Source organism: Geotrypetes seraphini, chromosome 7 (genome assembly GCF_902459505.1).
Source record: "Geotrypetes seraphini chromosome 7, aGeoSer1.1, whole genome shotgun sequence".
Lineage (NCBI taxonomy): Eukaryota > Metazoa > Chordata > Amphibia > Gymnophiona > Dermophiidae > Geotrypetes > Geotrypetes seraphini.
Window position 1 is genome coordinate 24042724 of NC_047090.1, and position 21015 is coordinate 24063738.

The 21015-nt window shown below is 41.3% G+C and overlaps 1 protein-coding gene across 1 annotated transcript in view; it reads left to right on the top strand.

Moving 5' to 3' along the window:
• Positions 1-21015, top strand: part of WASHC4 (WASH complex subunit 4) — a 220004-nt gene that overhangs the window by 11885 nt on the left and 187104 nt on the right. The window contains 2 exon segments of the mRNA XM_033950810.1: positions 7712-7777; positions 19537-19582. Of these exon segments, the coding sequence (XP_033806701.1) occupies positions 7712-7777; positions 19537-19582 (112 nt within the window).

The window sequence follows — 21015 nt, forward strand, 5'->3', positions numbered from 1 at the left end:
CACTCTAATGACCCACCCCCCTTGATTTTACCCCCCTAGAGATTCCCTCATGTGTATCCCATTTCCTTTGCTGTTCCCAAATGTGTATCCCATTTCCTGTGCTGTCACAATTCTTATTCCATTTCTGATCGTCTCCTTCCCCCTCTACTCCACTGAGATTCCTTTGTTTGGCTCTTCCACTTTTGTTAGAAGTCTGTTCCAGGTGACTATTATTCTATTGGTGTAAAGCATTTTCTCTCATTCTTTTTAGTTTAGTTCCCTTCAGCTCTGCATTCAGGTACTTTTCTTGATATGTTAATGTTTTTCAGTGTATCTTCCCTTTTTCTTCTGAATCCTTTTCTATTGACCCTACAACCCATTGAGTTCTCAGGGTATCCAAATTGAATATGCACAAGATTAATTTATTTACATTCTGAGTCTTCAATTAATGTGAATATCTTATGCATATTTACAAAGGATCTCTTGAAAACTGATCTGGCCTTGGAGGCATTCTGAAACGTTTTGGAAATCTCTACTTTTGAGAGTATATCTTTAATGTATTTTGGGTTCTCGCATGTTCACCTTGGTTTCATTTTTGTTTATGATGGACACACAATCTCAGAGAGACGTTCCATATCTGGTAGCAAAAAATGGCCTCTCATTCTGCTTTCCTATGTTCCCTTTTCTTTAAGTTCTTGGAGCTGCTCTTGTGCATTAAAGTATAATAAAACCAGAATTACAGTTCATATTTAGGACCCAAGTCCTGGTTCAACGTTTGGTTCAAATCTTCTACTCTGAGGGCCCATTGCACAAAGCTCCGGCAACTCAGTAAAAAAAATACCAGGTTGGGAGCAATTTTGTATTGCCAGGCTATGCTCGGCACAAATAGCATGCAAATTATACTGTATGCGCGCTGTTTGTGCTGAATAGCCCAGTAAAAGGGGGAGGAACTGTGCTTGGCGCCTGTGCAGAAAAGCAAATTGGTAGGCACAGGCTCAGTACAGCTTCTGATCACAGGAAGCAGTTTATCCTAGGACAAGCAGGCAGTATATTCTGGACATCAGCCATGTACATCCTGTTCTGTATTCCGTCACTCCATGAAGATCTCTACATTTTTTGGAAAAATCTGTGACTGAAGCGAAAGCTTCAATTAATTTACAACTGAAGGATAAAAATTTACTTGTTAGAAAATTGGAAAATTTGGAAAATGCTAACAGGAGTCTGAACCTTAGACTTTTAAATTTTCCTATTTCCAAATTCCAATCGGCAAGAGAACTGTTTCATTCTTTCTTGAGACTAGTACTTAAATTTCCTGAAAACAATTTACCACCGTTACATAAATCATATTATTATTTTTTTTTTTTATTAATTTTTCTTTTATTAAGAAAAGAAGAATACAAAGAAGTAAACCACAATCGGAATACAAAGAACCAGAAACAAAGCAAAACCCAAGACAAAAAGGGTCTACCGCGTTGTTTCTGCGCGGAGACAAAAGATACTCATCAAAAGCCAAGAACAACCCACCCTCCAAACCCCCCCCCCCACCCCTCACCCCCCCAAGCACTCCAGTGTCAGAAATTCAGAAGAGCACTTCGGGCACCCGGAGACAAATTGTCCCAGACCGGAGCCCAAATCGCTCGGAATTTCCTCCATTGACCAGGGCCACTTTTCTTAGTATCCAAATATTCATACTTCAGCAAAGTAAACAGTTCATTTTTCCACATTAAATCATATTATTTAAATATTCCTAAAGAGGATAACGGAAAAGGAACTGTAGCAGGAGATTTAGACCTCACAGCTATCCTGGAAACATCTCAACAAGAAGAAATTATGGGAAGAGCAACTTTATTGGTAACCTTTGTTTTTCAACAAGATAAGGAAGCAGTTCTTCGTCTATTCTACAAAACTGACAATTCAGAATTTCATGGTTCAAAAGTCTCAATCTTTCCTGATGTATCAAAATGGACTCAAGATAGACGAAAGAAATTTTTAACTTATCGTCAGTCAATTTTGAGTATAGGAGCAACTTTTCAGTTACGTTTTCCCTGTAAATGCTGTATTATCTACCAAAATAATAGATATATATTTTATGAACCTGATCAGTTGAAATTTTTTCTTGAGGGTAAGGCAGCTGGTTAAGCTCCAATTCCCTCCATGCCTTTTCTATTAACCAGGATGTTAATTTAATTTAATCCAACTGTTTGATCTCCTAATTTAATTTGAATGAATATTTCTTGAAAAACCAACTTCCCTTGGAGGTGTAGGATTCTCTCTCCCTAATTTGTGGACTATGAACTTAGTTAAATCTGTGGAATTTTTGACTTATAATTTATGTTATGTTTCTTCTTAAATGTTTATTTCTATCACATTGTTGTTTAACAATTTGTAAAATTATAAATAAATAAGATCTCTACATTTATACACCCAAGGACAGGAAAACCATATAAACTAAATTTTAGTAGCAATTGCAATACGGAACAGGTTATATATATGATCATATGCCCAGGTAGTCTCCTTTACATTGGAAAAACAAAAAGAAAGACTAAAAACTAGAATCATTGAGTATGAGAGTTGCATTTTAGAAGATATCTATACCCTCCATCTTTTCAGTAGCAGATTTGATGTTATGCCTTAACTGAAGCGTTCATGTACACATTTCACTACAGACATGCTTGGCCTATCTGGACTCACACTGGTTACCAATACAAGCACAAATTCAATTCAAACTATACTGTCTATTATTCAAAGCAATAAATGGCACAGCCCCCAATTACCTAAACAACCGCCTGTACCAAAACACCACCACTAGGCAAAGAAGAACTAAGACCCCTTTTACCTACCCCCCACTCAAAGGCACCCAGCGCAAGAAGATATTTGACAGTCTGCTGGCGACGCATGCAGCGAAACTGGACCACACTATCTCCAACCTGCTGATAACAACAAACGACTACAAATATTTTCACAAAAAAATCAAAACCCACCTATTCAAAAAATTTATACAGATGGCTTAACCTCAACCGGACCCCCCTCAACGCAACTCCCCCCTCCACCAGTTCCCTTCTCTTTAGCCTCAAGCATGTCAACTGCTTCCCTAACGGTATATATACTGGATCTGCACTATTTCCTATTTGTACAGCATCTTGTAGCTCTTGAAATATACAGCTCCATTATTCTTGTAACTTCTCTTGGAAATGACCAGAATTCTCTCTGTAATTATCCTGGAAATGTCCAGTTGTCTCTTTTGTAATCCGCCCAGAACTGCAAGGTTGAGGCAGAATAGAAATCAGTAATGTAATGTAACATGCTTTTGCAATAGCATGTTTTCACAATTAATGTGTCTCCTCATGGGTCTCTATTTTCATTGCTGATATCAGAGATCCACTTTATAAGTCATGCCATATTATGCATGCTATGGGTGTTCTTTATTTCTGTAAAATTACTGTACTATGGACAAAAACCTTAGGGCTTTACTCTTTCATTTCTTTTAATTTATAATAGTAGGTCTTTTGAAAATGCATGTAAGGTCAGTTTGACCAGGCAGTCTCCCATGTAGCTTTTAGATTACATATGGACCGTAGCTCTAATTATTTAATTCCATTCTAATTTTAATGCTATAACGTTTTGTTTTTTGCATGTGTTAAACGTTTACCATACACATGTTGTAGGTCCAAGATCTTAATAGTGGTACAATGTTATCATTTTAATTGCACTTGTTCTTATTGTTTATCATTTGCTTGTCCTGTATTTTCGTCTTTTTGCATTATATCACTATATGCTGATGGCTACTGGTATGCTTTGTCATCCCTTTCTCTTTCAACTCTTAAATCCTTAATTATGAGTTTGCAATTTGGTCACTTGGATTTTACACAATACTTCTTTCGCATACTACACACATTGGTCACAAGACAAAAAAACCTTTTTTACCAATACATTTCACAAGTATTTTTGTTGTCACGACTTAGGACACTATTTAGTTTATTGATATTCATTGTACAATCAACATCCATAAGTTTTATCTATTTCTATTCAAACAAATGACATCTACGTGTGGGTTATCACATTGACATTAAACATATCACAGCGTTACTTATGCAACATATCAGTTTTCAGCCATTATGCCCATTTAAACATGATGGATCACCAGTGACCCATTTATTCGGTTTTCTGATTCACAAATACCATGTCAGTATTCATCATTCTCCGACACCCAACTCATTACGTCATTACCCTTTGCCTTTATACTCAAGCCCATTGTGGCGCCTTTTTCCATTATTGCTACAGCAATTGCAGCATGGTGAGGTGTTTTTTTGTTTATTTTTATTATTATTACGAGCCCCACAATTTACCATCTTTCCTCTGAATTATTTATTTTTATATTTTAGCAAAATTGTTGTGAGTTCTTTTGACCACCATACCCAGGGTATGTATTTATGTCCCTTCTATTCTTCTACTTATCGTTAGCTTTCTCAGTCTACACTGTAGCTTTCACATCCATATAAAAGAAATCGACAAAATAGAGCAAGAAACGACGTAGACAAGAGGTCATGGACTGAAACTGAAGGGAGACAGGACCAGGACAAATGTCAGAAAATAATATTTCACACAGAGAGTGGTGGACGCCTGGAACGCACTCCTGGAAGAGGTTGTGGTGGAAACTACCATTCTAGGATTTAAGGGCAAGTTGGACTCACATCTTCTTGCAAGACACATTGAGGGATACGAGTGACCAAGGTCCTCGTCGGGGAACACCTAGCTGAGCCTCCGCGGGTGCGGACCACCGGACTAGATGGACCCATGATTTGATCCGGTGCAGGCATGTCTTATGTTCTTATATATGTGATATTTATGCACTTTCTCGCACTCAGTATATACACATCTTATTTAGCATTCTTATATACTTATCACTTGTACTCCTCATTCGTACCTCTTTCCATGCAATGCACATGGTTAATCTTCACCACATTATATATATATTTTCTCCACTGGTTCTTTCACACACACCTTTTTCCAGCTAAGGAATGCCACATGTGAGAATATACTGCTTGCTTGTCCTAGGATTAGCACAGACTTACCTGTAACAGGTGTTATCTGAGGACAGCAAGCAGATATTCTCAGAACTCTCCCACCTCCCCTAGATGACTTCTTAGCTTTTTTTACTGAACTGATGGTCCCACGAGCCAACGTTGGGTGGGAAGGCAGTCTCAAGACTTACAAAAAATTTAAAGTGGCAGTACAGTTATGCACTGTCTGTACTCGGTTCCATAGATGATGATGTCCACATGTGAGAATATCTGCCTTCTGTCCTTGGATAACACCTGTTACAGGTAAGTAACTATGTTATCAGGCTGCTGAGGCAGGAGCTGTAACCACTGGGCCACTCCTTCACACTATGTAGAACTGTACTTGAGCTCTGGTAAGCAGCAGCAAACAACAACAACAACAAAAAAAAAAGATGTCTGAGGCTGGAAGGTGTTTTTATGTTTTACTGCTGCTTACCAGAGCTTATGCACAGCCCTACACAGTGTGGAGAAGTGACTTAGTCATTAGAGCTCCTGTTTCAGCAACCTGAGATTGTGGGTTTGATTTTGAGGAAGTTTTAGAGTGATTTGAATGCATCTGTTCTGCATCCGTTATAAGAGTGTATGCTCCGCTCAGGTCATACACTCACATAGCAGACCACAAACCTACTACTGGCAACTCCAGATCTGCCAGAAAACTTTACTTGGTAAGAGGTGGGCGTTCCCTTCTGTGCATCCCAAGGAGTGCTCATTTTAATACCGATGAGCTCTTTGTAAGGTTATTGGTAGCTGCAACTGTGTGATTGGTAAAAGCCTCTAAAAACACCTGCTGAGCTGTCTTGCAAGTAAGATTGCCTACAACCAGTCTTATTTGCATGGCAGACTTTTGGACATCGAGACCTGAGTCGGCTAGGACTAGGGATTCTGCCAAAGCAGCATTCACAGCCTCCAAGGAAATTTCAGTTACTGTGTAGCAGCAACACCTAATTTGCTGTATTTAAGGTCTAGAAGGACTCTCTGGTGACATAACTAAATAAGTTTGAAGGGGATATATTGTAGGAAGGAAAAACCCCAAGTAGTTACTAAGGAGGAAAGCCTAGATCCCAGCCTTGATTCCTGTTGAGGTAGAAGCCCAGAGGGAAAGTAAGAAATCTGCTAGGTGAAACAACCCCTCCCCCCCCCCCAGTGTTTAATTGCCATTGGCTTTGATATGCTGTCAGAGCTTTGGATCTTCATTCAGATTCCTACCTTTATAGACTTCATGATGGAATGCTGTAGGGAACTGCAGTAGTGGATGAAAGTGGCTCAAGGTAGAGAATGACACGGGGAAAAAATTTGTCCCCGCCCCGTCCCCGCGACCACTGTCCCCACAGCATCCATACAAGCCTCAGTACTGCAATATTTATCTTATTCCTTCCTTATAAATCAAAGGTCTGGCTGCTGAACTAGAGAAAGAGATGTTCAGCTAGCAGGGCTTTGTTTATAAATTTTTATCGACACAACTAATATATTACTTTATCCTAAAGCAAAAATAAATGAATAAATAAAATAAATATAAATTTTTTCTACCTTTGTTGTCTGGTTTCTGCTTTCCTCATCTTCTCCTTATTCATTTCCTTCCATCCACTGTCTGCCTTCTCGGTCTCTTCCATATGCTCTGTTACTGTGCCTCTCCCTTCCATTTCTCCCTCCACCCCCTACCTCCAATTGGTCTGACACCCATCTTCTTCCCTCCGCTCCCCCCATAGTCTGGAGTCTCTCTCTCCACCATTTCCCTTCAGCGTCTGTTCCTCTCCACCCCACCTTCCCCAGTTCCCTTCAGTGTCTATTCCTTCGCACTACACCTTCCCCAGTTCCCTTCAGCGTCTATTCCTCTCTACCTCACCTTCCCCAGTTCCCTTCAGCGTCTGTTCCTCTCTACCCTACCTTCCCCAGTTCCCTTCGGCGTCTGTTCCTCTCTACCCCACCTTCCCCAGTTCCCTTCAGTGTCTGTTCCTCTCCACCCCTACCTTTCCTCCCTGCCCCTTACCTTCACGGCAGGCAATTTCTAAATGTGCTTCCTACCAGCAGCTGGAGCATTTAAATCTCATGTGGCTGCAGGAAAGGTCGTCTCTGATGCAACTTCTGGTTGCGTCAGAAATGACCTTTACGCCAGCCACACGCGATTTCAACACTCCGGCTGCTCGTAGGAAGCACATTTAGAGAAATTGCCTGCCATGAAGGTAAGGGGCAGGGATGGAGATGCTCAGGTGGTGGTGGTGATCGGGCGACAGCGATCTGTAAGGAGGGAGATGCTTGGGTGGCGATCGGGTGGCAGCTATCAGTAAGGAGGGAGGGAGCACGACCGGTGACCATGCGCATTCCCTCCCTTAACTGCAGAGACAAGGCCATTCACCGCTCCACGTGACGGTGAATGGCCTTGTCCATATAGCCGCAGTGAACACTGTTTTCCCCCCACCGTTTCGGCAGGGTTACCCGCGGCTTACCACGTGTAACAGCCACCGTGTCATTCTCTAGCTCAAGGATCACTGAACATAATTCTTTAGAAAGCATCAGCCAGCTATATTGAAGAAAGCATTTTAATGGTTGTTTTGGTTTGTTTTAAAGTGTATGACCAGATTTAGGAGGTAACTAGTAAACATGAAATATATTTATATCTGCTTTATAAAAAATTGTAAGCTCATCTCATAATTACTTTTTTCCAATAAACGTAGGTTCTGAATAAAGTTATCACTGTCTATGCTGCTCTTTGTTGTGAAATCAAGAAACTAAAATATGAGGTAAGCTTCAGAAATATGTTTTGAGCAAATCAACATTTTAATGTTACTAATATTTGATTCCATTATGTCTGTCAGACCAGTCCAGAACGAATGAGTTGTCTGTCTACCAGCGGATGGAAACAGAAAAAATAGTACCAAGAACTTCACCCTTTAAGGGTATTGTGCAGCTTGGAATGTTCAGTATTTTTCTGTTTCCAAGTTTGACATTTGATATATCACAATGGAAGAACATCTATGCAATTTACATATGGAAACTAATAGTTAATATAAGTAAAGGTAGAACTACAATATCAATAGTAAAGGCAAGAAAATAAAGAATTAAAAAGTTAAAAATTGATTTTGTGCTCATTGTGTCTTTTTTTTTTTTTTTTTTGAGAATACCGAAATATTTAATTAATTTAAACACAAGCTGAAAACACATACGAGTCATAGACTTTCATATAGGAGAGAGCAGGCTGGATAAGGGAAGATCAGAAAAAGATTCTACAGAAAGTGTCCTGTCAGGGCAGGGCGAATATTGAAAGACTGAAGAAAAAAAAAAAATTAAGGACAGCTCTTCAATCTTGGTTTTCTGTCTTGAAAACAGCTGTGGAGTGGGTACTTGGCATCTGGAAGTGGAGAAAGGTATATGTGTGGAGGCATTTCATGCACCCTGGTTGCAGAACAGCGGATGGTTTTGACAGGGCTCTTGAAGTTGCTGCTTGCAGCTGTAAGTGGTAGGTCATAGGATGGATTTTGAATCCATATAATCTGGGCACAAACTGATTGGCTGGTTGCTTGGGCCTATACTTGGGGTTGAAGTAAATGCTGCTTAGTTACCTCATTGGAATGACTACGAGATGGTATTGTATTTTCCAAAACAGACAATATTTTTATTGTTAGTATAAAGACTTACAAAATTACAGCAGCAGAAATATATTGTCAGTTCAGAATATGCAATGGAGAGTAGAACTTACACCCATATGCCAAACAGGGGGCTAGCACACCCGCTGGCATAAGCAAGTAAATCTCTCTGGCTCTACCTGTGATGCATGGATTGTTATATAGAGAAATTCTCTCTTCGTTCCAAAAAGCACATCCCTGAACTTTGGTCATGTACTTCCCTATTGGTACAAAAATGTATTCCTAACTATTCTTCCCTCCAGTCCACGCCTCTCTCACTTCCCCTCCCCCCCCCCCAGGAGGGGGGCCCGAGCAGAAACAGAGAATTCTTCGTGAACTTTCTTCCTCCAGCTCTGAGATCCTTATCACCTTGCAGATGCTAATTTGTGGTTTTACAACGCTGTACATCTTCAGGATAGCATTCCTGTAGATAGTCTTATGCAGAAAGTTGGCAAGGGTGACCTCTAGCACCCCAGCTGTCCCTGATTCCCATAACTTGCAGAAAGACAGACAGCCAGCCTGGTAACCAGGCTCGTTCAGGCTTCTCCATCTCTACTCCCCCATCATCCTGCAAGGATTGTTGCTTGTTATAAATGTTTTATGGCTTTCCAGGGTGCCTTGCATATGTGAAGTCATACAGCACTGATAACAGCTCAGCAGAACCTTGGAGAAATATCCTCCCAGCAGGGAATGGAGACAAGAACTTTGCAGCAAAGCCAGCTGAGTTAGCATTTCAAAGGATACATGTGTTCATATACAGCAAGGTACAGGCTGTTCCATCTGAAAGGAAAGCTGATTTAGGCTATGGAAAAATATAGGTTAAAAATGTCTGTAGTATCCAGCATACACAAGTGAGGCCAGTATATCCAGTTTATCCATCTGTATGTCCAGGTTATCCATCTCAAGGTGCACCATGAAAACCATGTGAGGGAATCCAGTGCCAAAGTATGCACCATCTGTATGCTGGGAAGACTTGGGGGTATATACATCCATGCATTTGGGGCAGTAGTTTCACCATGGCTTCTCTAGGAATGTCAGATAATCCAGTGGGGAGCATGGGTTGGTTCTCGCAGTAAACCCGGGGACAGTACCCAAAGTCTCCCTGCTGGTATTTCTCGAGCATCTGGGCAATGCCATGATTAATGAGGATGTAGCAAGCATTGATCAGACCATATAGCATTTCAGCTGCCTGTTCTGTCAGGTCACTCTGGTTTGGGTTATCCTCTATTTCTTCATCTGGCTCCAAGTTGAGGATCATGTCCAGCGTCTGCCAGTAGTGTGGCACCTGCTCATTTAGCCCAGTCAGGTTAAACTTGTCCTGAATGTAGTCTTCATCCACCTCTTGGAAGAATTCATTGCCCCATAGGCCACACGAGACCTCTTCTGAGCTGCTCGTGTTTGTGTATTCTTCTCTGGTCAGTGTCTGCGCCGCCCTCCGCTTTACGTCAGTGCAGGTGTCCATACTCCAGCGCGTTGATGGAGGTGTGTGTGTGGGGGGGGGGGGTTTGAAAAGGTTCCTTATTTCATTTTGCAGATCATTGGTCAAATGCATCTATAAATAGGAAAGTTTTTAATAATGTTTTAAAGTGTTCAGTATTGTGTTCTATTCAAATGTGATTTGGAAGAGTGTTCCAGAATTGAGGACCAATGACTGAGAAGGAACGATCTCTAGTGCAGTGTTTCTTAACTCAGTCCTGGAGTACCCCCTTGCCAGTCAGGTTTTCAAGATATCCACAATGAATATGCATGAAAGAAATTTGCATATAATGGAGGCAGTGTATACAAATCAAGTTTATGCATGTTCATTGTAGATATCCTGGAAACCTAACTGGCAAGGGGGTACTCCAGGACCGAGTTGAGAAGCACTGCTCTAGTGGACGAGTATGCAATTTGCCTAATCGATGGAATCACTAGGAGGTTTTGCTATAAAGAGCGAAGTGTACATATTGATGAATAGGGTATTAGATAGTTATCCAAATATGATGATGACCGGTTTTGAAAACCAAAAGTATAATTTTTATATGTCGAACGATGTTTTATCGCAGGAGTCTCAAGGTCCGCAATCCAGTCGGGTTTCAGGATTTCCCCAATGAATCTGCATGAGATCTATGTGCATGCACTGCTTTCAATGCATATTCATTGGGGAAATCCTGAAAACCCGACTGGATTGGGGCCCTCAAGGAGGGACTTTGAGATCCCTGTTTTATCGGTAGCCAGTGGATAGTGCAGCTCCTTCTTGGTGCTTGCCTGTCTGGTAGATTCTGGCAAAGTCAATTTGAGGTGGCTGTTCAGACTACAACCTGAGCAAAGGTCCTCAACTGCCTCATTCAGCTAAGATGACACCCAGAAGTTCTAGGTCCCTCATCCTCTAGCTTGGGTAGCACCGGGCAGTACTGGGTCCCTCCCATCCCCCCTCCAGATCCACTCCTGACCTCTGAGATGACTTTAGAGTGTAAAATGAGGCAAAAGTTTATTGGAACTTTTGTGTGGCAGTCTCCTGAAGAGCAAGTATGTATTTACTTTTCCTGCTTTTTAGTTTTACTTCACTGAGGTAAGTTGCAATTTTTTTCTTGTTTGCTGGTAGACATGAAGCTTCTGCGCTTGTAATTTAAGGGTGTTTTAAGTTTTTAATTGCTGATAACCAAAAAGAATTATGGTACTGCCTTTCCAGTGTGTTGGTTTTCAGCTTGGCAATTTTTTCTCCTCCCAGGTGTTTGTTTTTAGAATGACTAGTTTTTATTTTTCCTATTAGTAACTTAAACGCTCTGACAAAATAGTATTAGTACTAATAGTATTATTGTTGACAAACAATACCTTGAAGAAATTTTATTTTTCCTGCCATCAGCTGCCTCAGACTGTTGGCAGTTTTCTTTTTGGCTGACTTGGTCTCCTCTCAGTCTGTTGTGAACAAGATTTTGCTATGATTGGTACTGGCTTATTTCTTTAAGTCTCTTATTGAGCACATTTTCTGTCTGAGCCAGTCCATCCAGGGATCTCATCTGTACAGTTCCCCCTGCTTTTATGCTGTTTGCCTTTGTATGTTTTCCTTGCCTTTTTATTAGCCAGTGGTGCTCAGCTAAATTTACTAATTCTCGCCTTAATGTGATAGTTAATTCTAAGCCCTTTTGTGTTATGCAAATGCAGTTGTTCTCCTGGAGTCTTTAGTCCAGTTTAGTGCTTTTTTTTTTTATATACTTCTAATATCATTTTTAGGACTTTTGGCTGAACTCCTAGGCCGAGGTTTAGATGTTTACTTCCTTTGGCTATTGCTGCAAGACTGTTATGCTGTATGGGCTTATAGCTCTCATCAAGGAGAACCCTTGAATATCATCTGCTTGGGCTTATAAAGTTTTGCTGGAATATCACAGCTTCCTCATATACATAATATCAGCTTTTTTATTTTTAAGTTGCTTTTTGGCTGAACTCCTAGGACGAGGTTTAGATGTTTACTTCCTTTGGCTATTGCTGCAAGACTGTTATGCTGTATGGGCTTATAGCTCTCATCAAGGAGAACCCTTGAATATCATCTGCTTGGGCTTATAAAGTTTTGCTGGAATATCACAGCTTCCTCATATACATAATATCAGCTTTTTTATTTTTAAGTTGCGTAGGCTCAGTCATCTTTTGGGTTACATGCTGACACTGTCCTTTATGCTGGAGCGATGGTCTAGGACATGGCAACTCAACTTCAATGCCAAAAAATGCAAAGTTATGCACCTGGGCAGCCAGAATCCATGCAAGTCTTATACCCTTAATGGCGAGATCCTAGCAAAAACGGTAGCAGAACGAGACTTGGGGGTAATCGTCAGTGAGGACATGAAGTCTGCCAATCAAGTGAAGCAGGCTTCGTCCAAGGCAAGACAAATCATGGGCTGCATAGAAAGGGGTTTCGTCAGTCGTAAGGCGGAAGTCATTATGCCATTGTATAGATCCATGGTGAGGCCCCACCTGGAATACTGTGTGCAATTCTGGAGGCCGCATTATCGCAAGGATGTGCTGAGACTAGAGTCGGTGCAAAGAATGGCCACCCGGATGGTCTCGGGACTCAAGGATCTACCATACGAAAAACGGCTTGACAAATTACAGCTATACTCGCTCGAGGAGCGCAGAGAGAGGGGAGACATGATCGAGACGTTCAAGTATCTTACGGGCCGCATCGAGGTGGAGGAAGATATCTTCTTTTTCAAGGGTCCCACGACAACAAGAGGGCATCCGTTGAAAATCAGGGGCGGGAAACTACGAGGTGACACCAGGAAATTCTTTTTCACTGAAAGAGTGGTTGATCGTTGGAATAGTCTTCCACTACAGGTGATTGAGGCCAGCAGCGTGCCTGATTTTAAGGCCAAATGGGATCGGCACATGGGATCTATTCACAGGGCAAAGGTAGGGGAGGGACATTAAGGTGGGCAGACTAGATGGGCCGTGGGCCCTTATCTGCCGTCTATTTCTATGTTTCTATGTTTCTATAAAGTCTGAGGAGTAACCTAATAGTGCAGTGACCTGTAAACCAACAGACCCAGGCTCAAATCCCACTTCAGCTCTTTTAACTCCTTATAGGCTTCTACCTCTTGTAGTGACCATATGGCTCCAGAAAAAAGGGGACGGATTGAGACATCCGGGTTTTACTTCCATTGAAAGCAATGGAAGTAAGGAGAACAGATTGAGACATCTTGGTTGCTTTCAATGGAAGTAAACCCCGGATGTCTCAATCCGTCCCTTTTTTTCTGGAGCCATATGGTCACACTAGGTATAGTGGCAGTTATCTTTTTAGGTGCCATGGTGGGCTCATCCATTATATGCGGTACTGGCACAGCATTCTTCTAGGTGACATGGTGGCTAAAGCCTTATAGGTTGCTTAGGAATAGCATTCTGCATAATGGTAGCATGCTTAGCCTTTAGGCAAGGGGTTGATCTACGCTTAAGTTACGTTAAAGATAAAAATTCATACGAAAACTGCAATATGCCTTTATAAGATATTAAGAACGTATGATAATTTTGAAATACTAAGAATATTATTGCTAGGCTGGGATCGATGAGGATTTATACTCGGGTGCAGTCTGAGAATTCCTGAAAGTACTAGCTGCATTACTAGTCATAGCCTTTAGGCTGGCAGATAGTATCCTTAGAAGCTACATGGTACAGTGTTCTTTTATACTCTATGATGGTAGTAAATGTGGATGTGGTATATAGTGGCAATGCCATTATATATAGCAAAATAATAGCATATTGATAAGCTAGTGGCAGCTTCTTTTATATGCAGCTTAGTGGCAGTCATCTTGTGTGTTACCCAGTATCAGCTTCCTTATATTCTTCATAGGGGAAGCATCCTTTATGTTGCATGATAGCAGCCTTCTTATCTGCTACATGGTAGCAACATTCTTCATCACTGCATGGTGCAAGCGTAATTATATGCTGTATGGCAGCAGTGTTGTCTGCTGCATGATGGTAGCATCCTAATAGCTTGCAAGGAGGCAGAAACTTTTCAAGCGAGTTCAATTCCTGCAGCCTTATTCTTTCTGCTGCATGAGATAGATTTGCATCTCAAGGAGGCAGTGCATGCATATCCATCTGATATATATTCATTGTGGATATCCTGAAAACCTGACCTGCCTTTGGCTCTCGAGGACTAGAATTGCCTATTCCTGTTCTAGATATTGGCTTCATCAATACCTCTAATGCAGTGATTCCCAGACCCTGTCCTGGGGGACTCCCAGCCAGTCGGGTTTTCAAGATATCCCTAATATATGCATGAGAGAGATTTGCATATTATTTGCATATATAATATGCATGAGAGAGATTTGCATACCTGTCACTTCCATTATATGCAAATCTCTCTCATGCATATTCATTAGGGATATCTTGAAAACCCGACTGGCTGGGGGTCCCCCAGGACAGGGTTTGGGAACCACTGCTCTAGTGTTTGCATAGAGTAGGCTTACTCTTAGATAGTTACCTTTGAAACTTCCATTCGCTGATGCTGCAGTTCACTTCTCTATTTTTTTCTTTTTTTGTCCCTTTCTAATTGGGGCACTGCTTTGCTACTTCCCATTTGATCTGGACTAGTCTGGCATAGATGTAATGGAAGGAAGAATTGTTTATCTGATCACTTTCTTTCCTTTAGTCATGCCAGACCAGTCCTGAAGCCCTCCCTCTCTGTTTTTTTCTTAAGTGTTTGTTTTCTTCTTACATAGCTTTTGCTTTTCATTCCCTTCTTGGATCTTCCCTTCTTGGATCTCCTGACTCAGTGAAATACCTGTATGTCAGTGGAGTATGAGCCTCATTCTGTGTTAACAGTGTAACCTCAGTGGCATATTAGCTTTAGTCTTTTCCAGTTGTTAGCTATAATTATGATTACCATTGCTTGGCTATAACTGACCATTCCAGTCTGCATGATATCCTTAACAGGTGAAGTTCTTGGCAGGGCTGTGGAGTCTGAGTCGAGGAGTCGGAGACAATTTTGGGTACTGGAGTTGGAGTCGGAGTCATGGGTACCAGAAACTAAGGAGTCGGAGTCGAAGGATTTATCTACCGACTCCACAACCCTGGTTCTTAGTTCTATTTTTTTTTCTCTGCCTCCATTTACTGGTAGATGGACATAATCTGGTATAACTAAAGGAACGAAGATTATCAGGTAAGAAACATAATTTTCCCTTATTTTGTACTCGTCTGATCATGAATTCCATGTGACTGGTCCCTGGATATCTTATTAGATCTATTTGTTCCACACCCACCCATTGCCAAGACACCAGCTCTTCTGTTATTCCCATATCAATAACCTGGGCAGATGGTTGGCTGTGCTGCTTAAGATGTGGCTGGATCTCTTCCCAATCAGTCTTTTCAGACGTAAATTAAGATTTGTCTTAAAACATCTCAAGCATTAAGTGTCAGTTTTATTAACAAATTATGCAAGTCAGTCAATCCCTGTGGTAAAAATGTACAGGCTTCAGTATGTGTTTTTTTATTCACTCTTTGACTATATTGGTCTTCTGGGAAGCTAAAATGTTTTAAAGTCATCCAGATACAGTACTAGTATTTTTGTCTGGATTTTAAAATAAACTGAGAGCTTTACTTCTCAGAGGTCTCTACTCCATCCTGAGTTGCCTACTTGGAAGTAAAATTTCATTGTAACATTGTAACCTTTTAATATTGTTCAATTTGTGTAGTTGCCTTCAGAGTTTAGAATGTTCTGGTGCTTTGTTTTTCACCCTTTTGAAAGTACCTTTGACTGGATAGCAAATATGTATGTATTTTTATTTTATTTGGGAGGGGGGAGGGAGTGGAACGAATTCTGTTTTTAAAATCCTAGATGCATGAATATCCATTCAGTACAGAAGCATGTCCAGCATCATTATAGAATGGAGATGATTCAGAATTTAAGGGGAAAAATTCATTTCAGTCATTCCCTTGCAAAATGAAATTGTGCACACAAACAAAAATCACAAAAATGCACACCCCTACTTGCAGCAAGAGTAAAAAAGAGGTATAGGGACATGATAGCTTCTCTCAGTATTTGTGCAAAATCATCTCCTTTCAGGCCAGCTTGACTCTGGTTGTTCTGTTATATAAATACAAGAGTCTGTACTAGAGAGTTGCACGGGGACAGAAATCCCACCCATCCCCGCCAGGATCCTCTCCATCCCCACCCGTCCCCGTCAGGATCCTCTCCGTCCCCATCCATACCCGCAAGGAATTACCTCTATCCCCATTTATAAAATAGAATTTCAATATTAAAACTCACTAAGTAATAAACTTATCAAACAAAGTGGTCTTAATTAATTTCTGAAAATATATCAATAGGATAACATAGTTTGCTGAATACATTTACCTAACCAAGATTGTTGCCTACCAGCTTGAAATGCTAGGGTCCTACCTAAGAAGGTCTTATATCTAATCTAATCTAAACCTTAAGTTTATATACTGCATCATCTCCATGAGAATGGAGCTCGACACGGTTTACAAGAACTTAAAATAGTGGGTAGAGAAGAAGAAAAAGGATTACATGAACTTATGTGTAGAAGGGGGGAGAGAAAGGGGGGAAGGATAGAGCCACAATTTGCTGAAAAGCCAGGTTTTGAGTTGTTTGCGGAATAACTGAAGGGAGCTCAGGTTCCGCAGCGGGGTGGTGAGGTCGTTCCAAAGACCTGTGATTTTTAAGAGAAGGGATTTTCCCAGTTTGCCTGAATAGTGGATGACGCATGGAGAGGGGAAGGCTAGTTTAAGCCTTTGGGCAGTTATGGAGGAGTTGGGACTGGAGGAGTTGAAAGACAGTGGGATAAGAGGAGGCAGGATTCCGTGAATGATCTTGAAAGCCAGGCAGGAACAATTGAAATGGATTCTGGAGATTATTGGAAGCCAGTGAAGTTTGGCAAGGAGTGGGGAGGCATGGTCAGACTTGCGTTTTGAGAAGATCAGTTTGGCTGCAGTATTCTGGATTAGCTGGAGTCTTAGAATACTTTTTTTTGATAGATTTAAGTAGATGGCGTTGCAGTAATCTAGTTTGGAGAGGATGATGGATTGGACAAGGATGGCAAAATGTTGTTGGCTGAAGTAGGATCTAGCTTTCCTCAGCATGTGAAGGCTGAAAAAGCATGATTTTGCCAAGGAGTTGAGGTGGTCATTGAGGGAGAGAGAGGAATCGATAGTGATACCAAGGACCTTGCATGAGAACTCGAGCTGTAGTGTATCGCCTGTGGGTAGTGCGAAAAGTGTGGGCAGGTGTTCGAATTTTGGGCCGAGCCAGAGTAGTTTTGTTTTAGATTCATTTAGTTTCATCTGTACCGAGAGGGACCAGACACGGAGTCTCATTATGCAAGCTGTAATGTTTTCGTGGCGGTTAGTGAGGTTCTGGTCAGTCTCAAGGAGGACAAGGATGTCATCTGCATAAGTGTAGATTGTTTCCAGGGGGGATAGTTGAAAGAGTTTCAGGGAGGACATGTAGATGTTAAAGAGAATAGGGGAAAGAGGGTGATCCTTGAGGGACACCGCAAGATGGAGTCCAAGGAGTGGACATGGTGCCATTTGTGTTGACTGTGTAAGAAGTTTGAGAACCACATTAGGACGGTGGAGTCGATTCCAATCTCGGAAAGTTGGTAAAGTAGTATGTCGTGATGGACGACATCAAAAGCAGCGGAAAGATTGAATTGTAGTAGGACAGCGAATTTGTTACGTGAGTGTAGTTGTTGTACCTTTGAAATTAGGGAAACTAGGAGGGATTCAGTGCTAAAGCAGAGTCTGAAGCCATGTTGGTAGGGGTGAAGAATGGAGAATCTCTCGAGATAGGAGGAGAGCTGGGTAGCAACTATGGTTTCTAGAAGTTTGGTAAGTAGAAAGATATTTGCTATGGGACGGTAGTTTGATGGTAGGGAGGGGTCGAGATCGGCTTTTTTCAGAATAGGTGACAAGGCAATGTGGCCCATTTTTGTGGAGAACAAGCCTGATAGTAGAGCAGAGTTAATGAGTCTCGTAAGGGAGGAGATAGCCTGTGCAGGAATGTTTTCATAAAGGTGGGAAGGGAAAGGATCTAAGATGCATTTGCAGGATTTCAGTCTGAGGCAGAGTTTAGAGATCTGGGGTTCAGATATGGGTTCAAATGTCGTCCAGGATCTATCCGCTGGGATATCTACACCCATTAATTTTTGGATAAGCAAATAAGTAGAACTTTCTAGTTTCTCTTGATGGTCTATGCAACACAAAATGAGGAAAAAAGTAACCTGGAGGCAATCCCAATATCAGCTTAAAGCAGATACAGGAAAATTTGAATAATACTCCAAAGGCAGCCAATGAAGTAAACGATAATATGGACTAATATGGTCGTTCTTTTTTAAACCAAAAATCAATTGAACAGCTGTATTCTGAACTATCTTTAATTTCCTTAGAATTTTTGGGGGTGCTCCTAAATAGAAGAGGTGGTAGAGCAGAGTACGATTTTGGGTTTCAAAAGGGGTTGGACAAGTTCCTGAAGGAAAAGGGGATTAAAGGGTATTGTTAGAGGTACTATACAGGTCAGAATGTCTTAAATAAAGGATCAATTACAGGTTGCTGACCTGGGGGGCCACCGCGGGAGCGGACTGCTGGGCACGATGGACCTGTGGTCTGACTCGGCAGAGGCGATACTTATGTTCTTATGTACTTCTGACAGGATCATCAATTCCACAGTTTCTTTTGTGTTTGCGCTGCTGTTTTCCTTGTGGAATCTCTTTGGTGGAACCCTTTTTTTGTTTTCTGTTCAGGTAATTAACCTATAAACCCCCTCTTTTACTAAGGCTGACGTGTCCATTATATTATATGGACGAACCCTGCTTTCAAAGCCTTCCATCCCCGTGGGAGTCCTGTGGGTTAGGGGGGGATTCCCGCGGGACCCCCATGATCCCCGTTCCCGTGCAGACCTCTAGTCAGTACATTAGGTGATCAATCTGTGCTTGTAAACTGTTTGCAGAAGGATGTCAATCACATCTTTTGAGTTCTTCCTCCTTCACTAGTGGAGTATATAGTGCCCTCTTCAATTTTTCCTTATGCTGGCAAACTGAGAAAGTGTGTTCTGATCTACTGTGTTCAGTTTTTATTATTTTTGAGTATTTTTTTTCTCAGTTTCAAGAGGGTTTGGGGCCTAGAGGACTGATGAAGGAGGAGGTGCTGAAATATGTGATTGACATCCTTCTATAAACAGTTTGTGAGCATGCATTGATCACCTAACTATAGACTCCTGTGTGTATTAACAGAAAGAAGATTATCCAGCTAAGAACCTAATCTTTCATTATTGGGGTTCACATTTAATCAGCCTGTTCAGTTAGGGTACTTTTGAATATTATTAAAAGTCACTCTTTGATATTGTTTTTCATAACTCGAAAATCCATTTATTTTTGTCTTTTGCATTCAAGGCAGAGACCAAATTTTATAATGGCCTTTTATTTTATGGAGAAGGAGGTGAGTAGTTGTATCAGTTCTGGTTTTATTGTTCCATACTTAGACATTTTTTGTTGCTGTGTTATTGTTATGATTTATTTTATGAAGAGATTGCTCACTAGACTCCACTGTCACCTATACAACTTAGTACTATGGGCTCCTTTTATCAAGCCGCGCTAGCGGTTTAACGCGCGTAATAGTGTGCGTTAAACCGCGCCCGGCTCCTCTTGAGCAGGCGGTAGTTTTTAGGCTAGCGCGTGTTGAAAAGTCGCACGTTAACTCCGCTAGCGTGGCTTGATAAAAGGAGCCCTATATGTTTTGTTGTCCTCAAATATATTTGAAGAATTAAAAATAAATGAAATATCCGAGGGAGGGCAACTTTCAAAATATCTTCCCCTGGGTAAATGAGTACCTGGATAAATGGCATGAATGAAAATTGCCCCCTACAAAGTTCATTTATGTGCAGACTTTTAATCACAGTAAAAAGGAGGCAGCGCTGTGAATATATTTAGATCAGGAATAGAACAAAACATACTCATGGGATTTTGAAGTTCGAGTTCACCCACTCACACAAAGAGTAGCTGCAAAATACACAGATGCTTTTAATGCATACCTTTAGCACTTGAACTTTTTCAAAGGGAAACCATGCAGTTTCAAGTTTATTTACATTGGTTATAACGCCTAATCAGACTTCAAGGCGGTTTACAAAGGTAAAATACTTAATCAAATGAACAGGAGACAATATCATAAAAGAATACAATAATACACAGACGTGACAAACAATAAGATAAAGGGAAGAACTATAATTTTAAAGAAAAAGGAGGAACGAAGGTGAGGGAAAACAACAACCAGCAGTCGTGCAGAAATACCACTTCTGAAATGGAAACAAGGTTAAAATAGTCTGTATATTTTATACATGTTGTAGGCAGTGTTCCCTCTAAGCGGGCGGGTGTTGTGAGCAAACTTTTTTCACTGTGAGCTAAAAATATCGGGCGCCAGCAAGTTATGAGCCAAATAAATATGTTGCTTTCTACCACAGAACTTCCTTACGTTTGTATGGAATCTATCCCCTTTCAACTTTAGAGAGTGCCCTCTCGTTCTCCCTGCCTTAGCTACTAAGTCTATTCCCTTCAGTACCTTGAATGTTTCTATCATGTCCCCTCTCAATCTCCTCTGCTCAAGGGAGAAGAGGCCCAGTTTCTCTAATCTTTCGCTGTACGGCAACTCCTCCAGCCCCTTAACCATTTTAGTTGCTCTTCTCTGGATCCTTTCGAGTAGTACCGTGTCCTTCTTAAAGTACCAGTGCTGGACGCAGTACTCCAGGTGAGGGCGTACCATGGCCCGGTACAGCAGCATGATAACCTTCTCTGTCTCTTCAGTCCAGCATCTGCCCCTTCCATTCACTGTCTGTCTTTCGCTGCCATCTCTCCTCCTGCCCCCCCCCCACCCCCCAA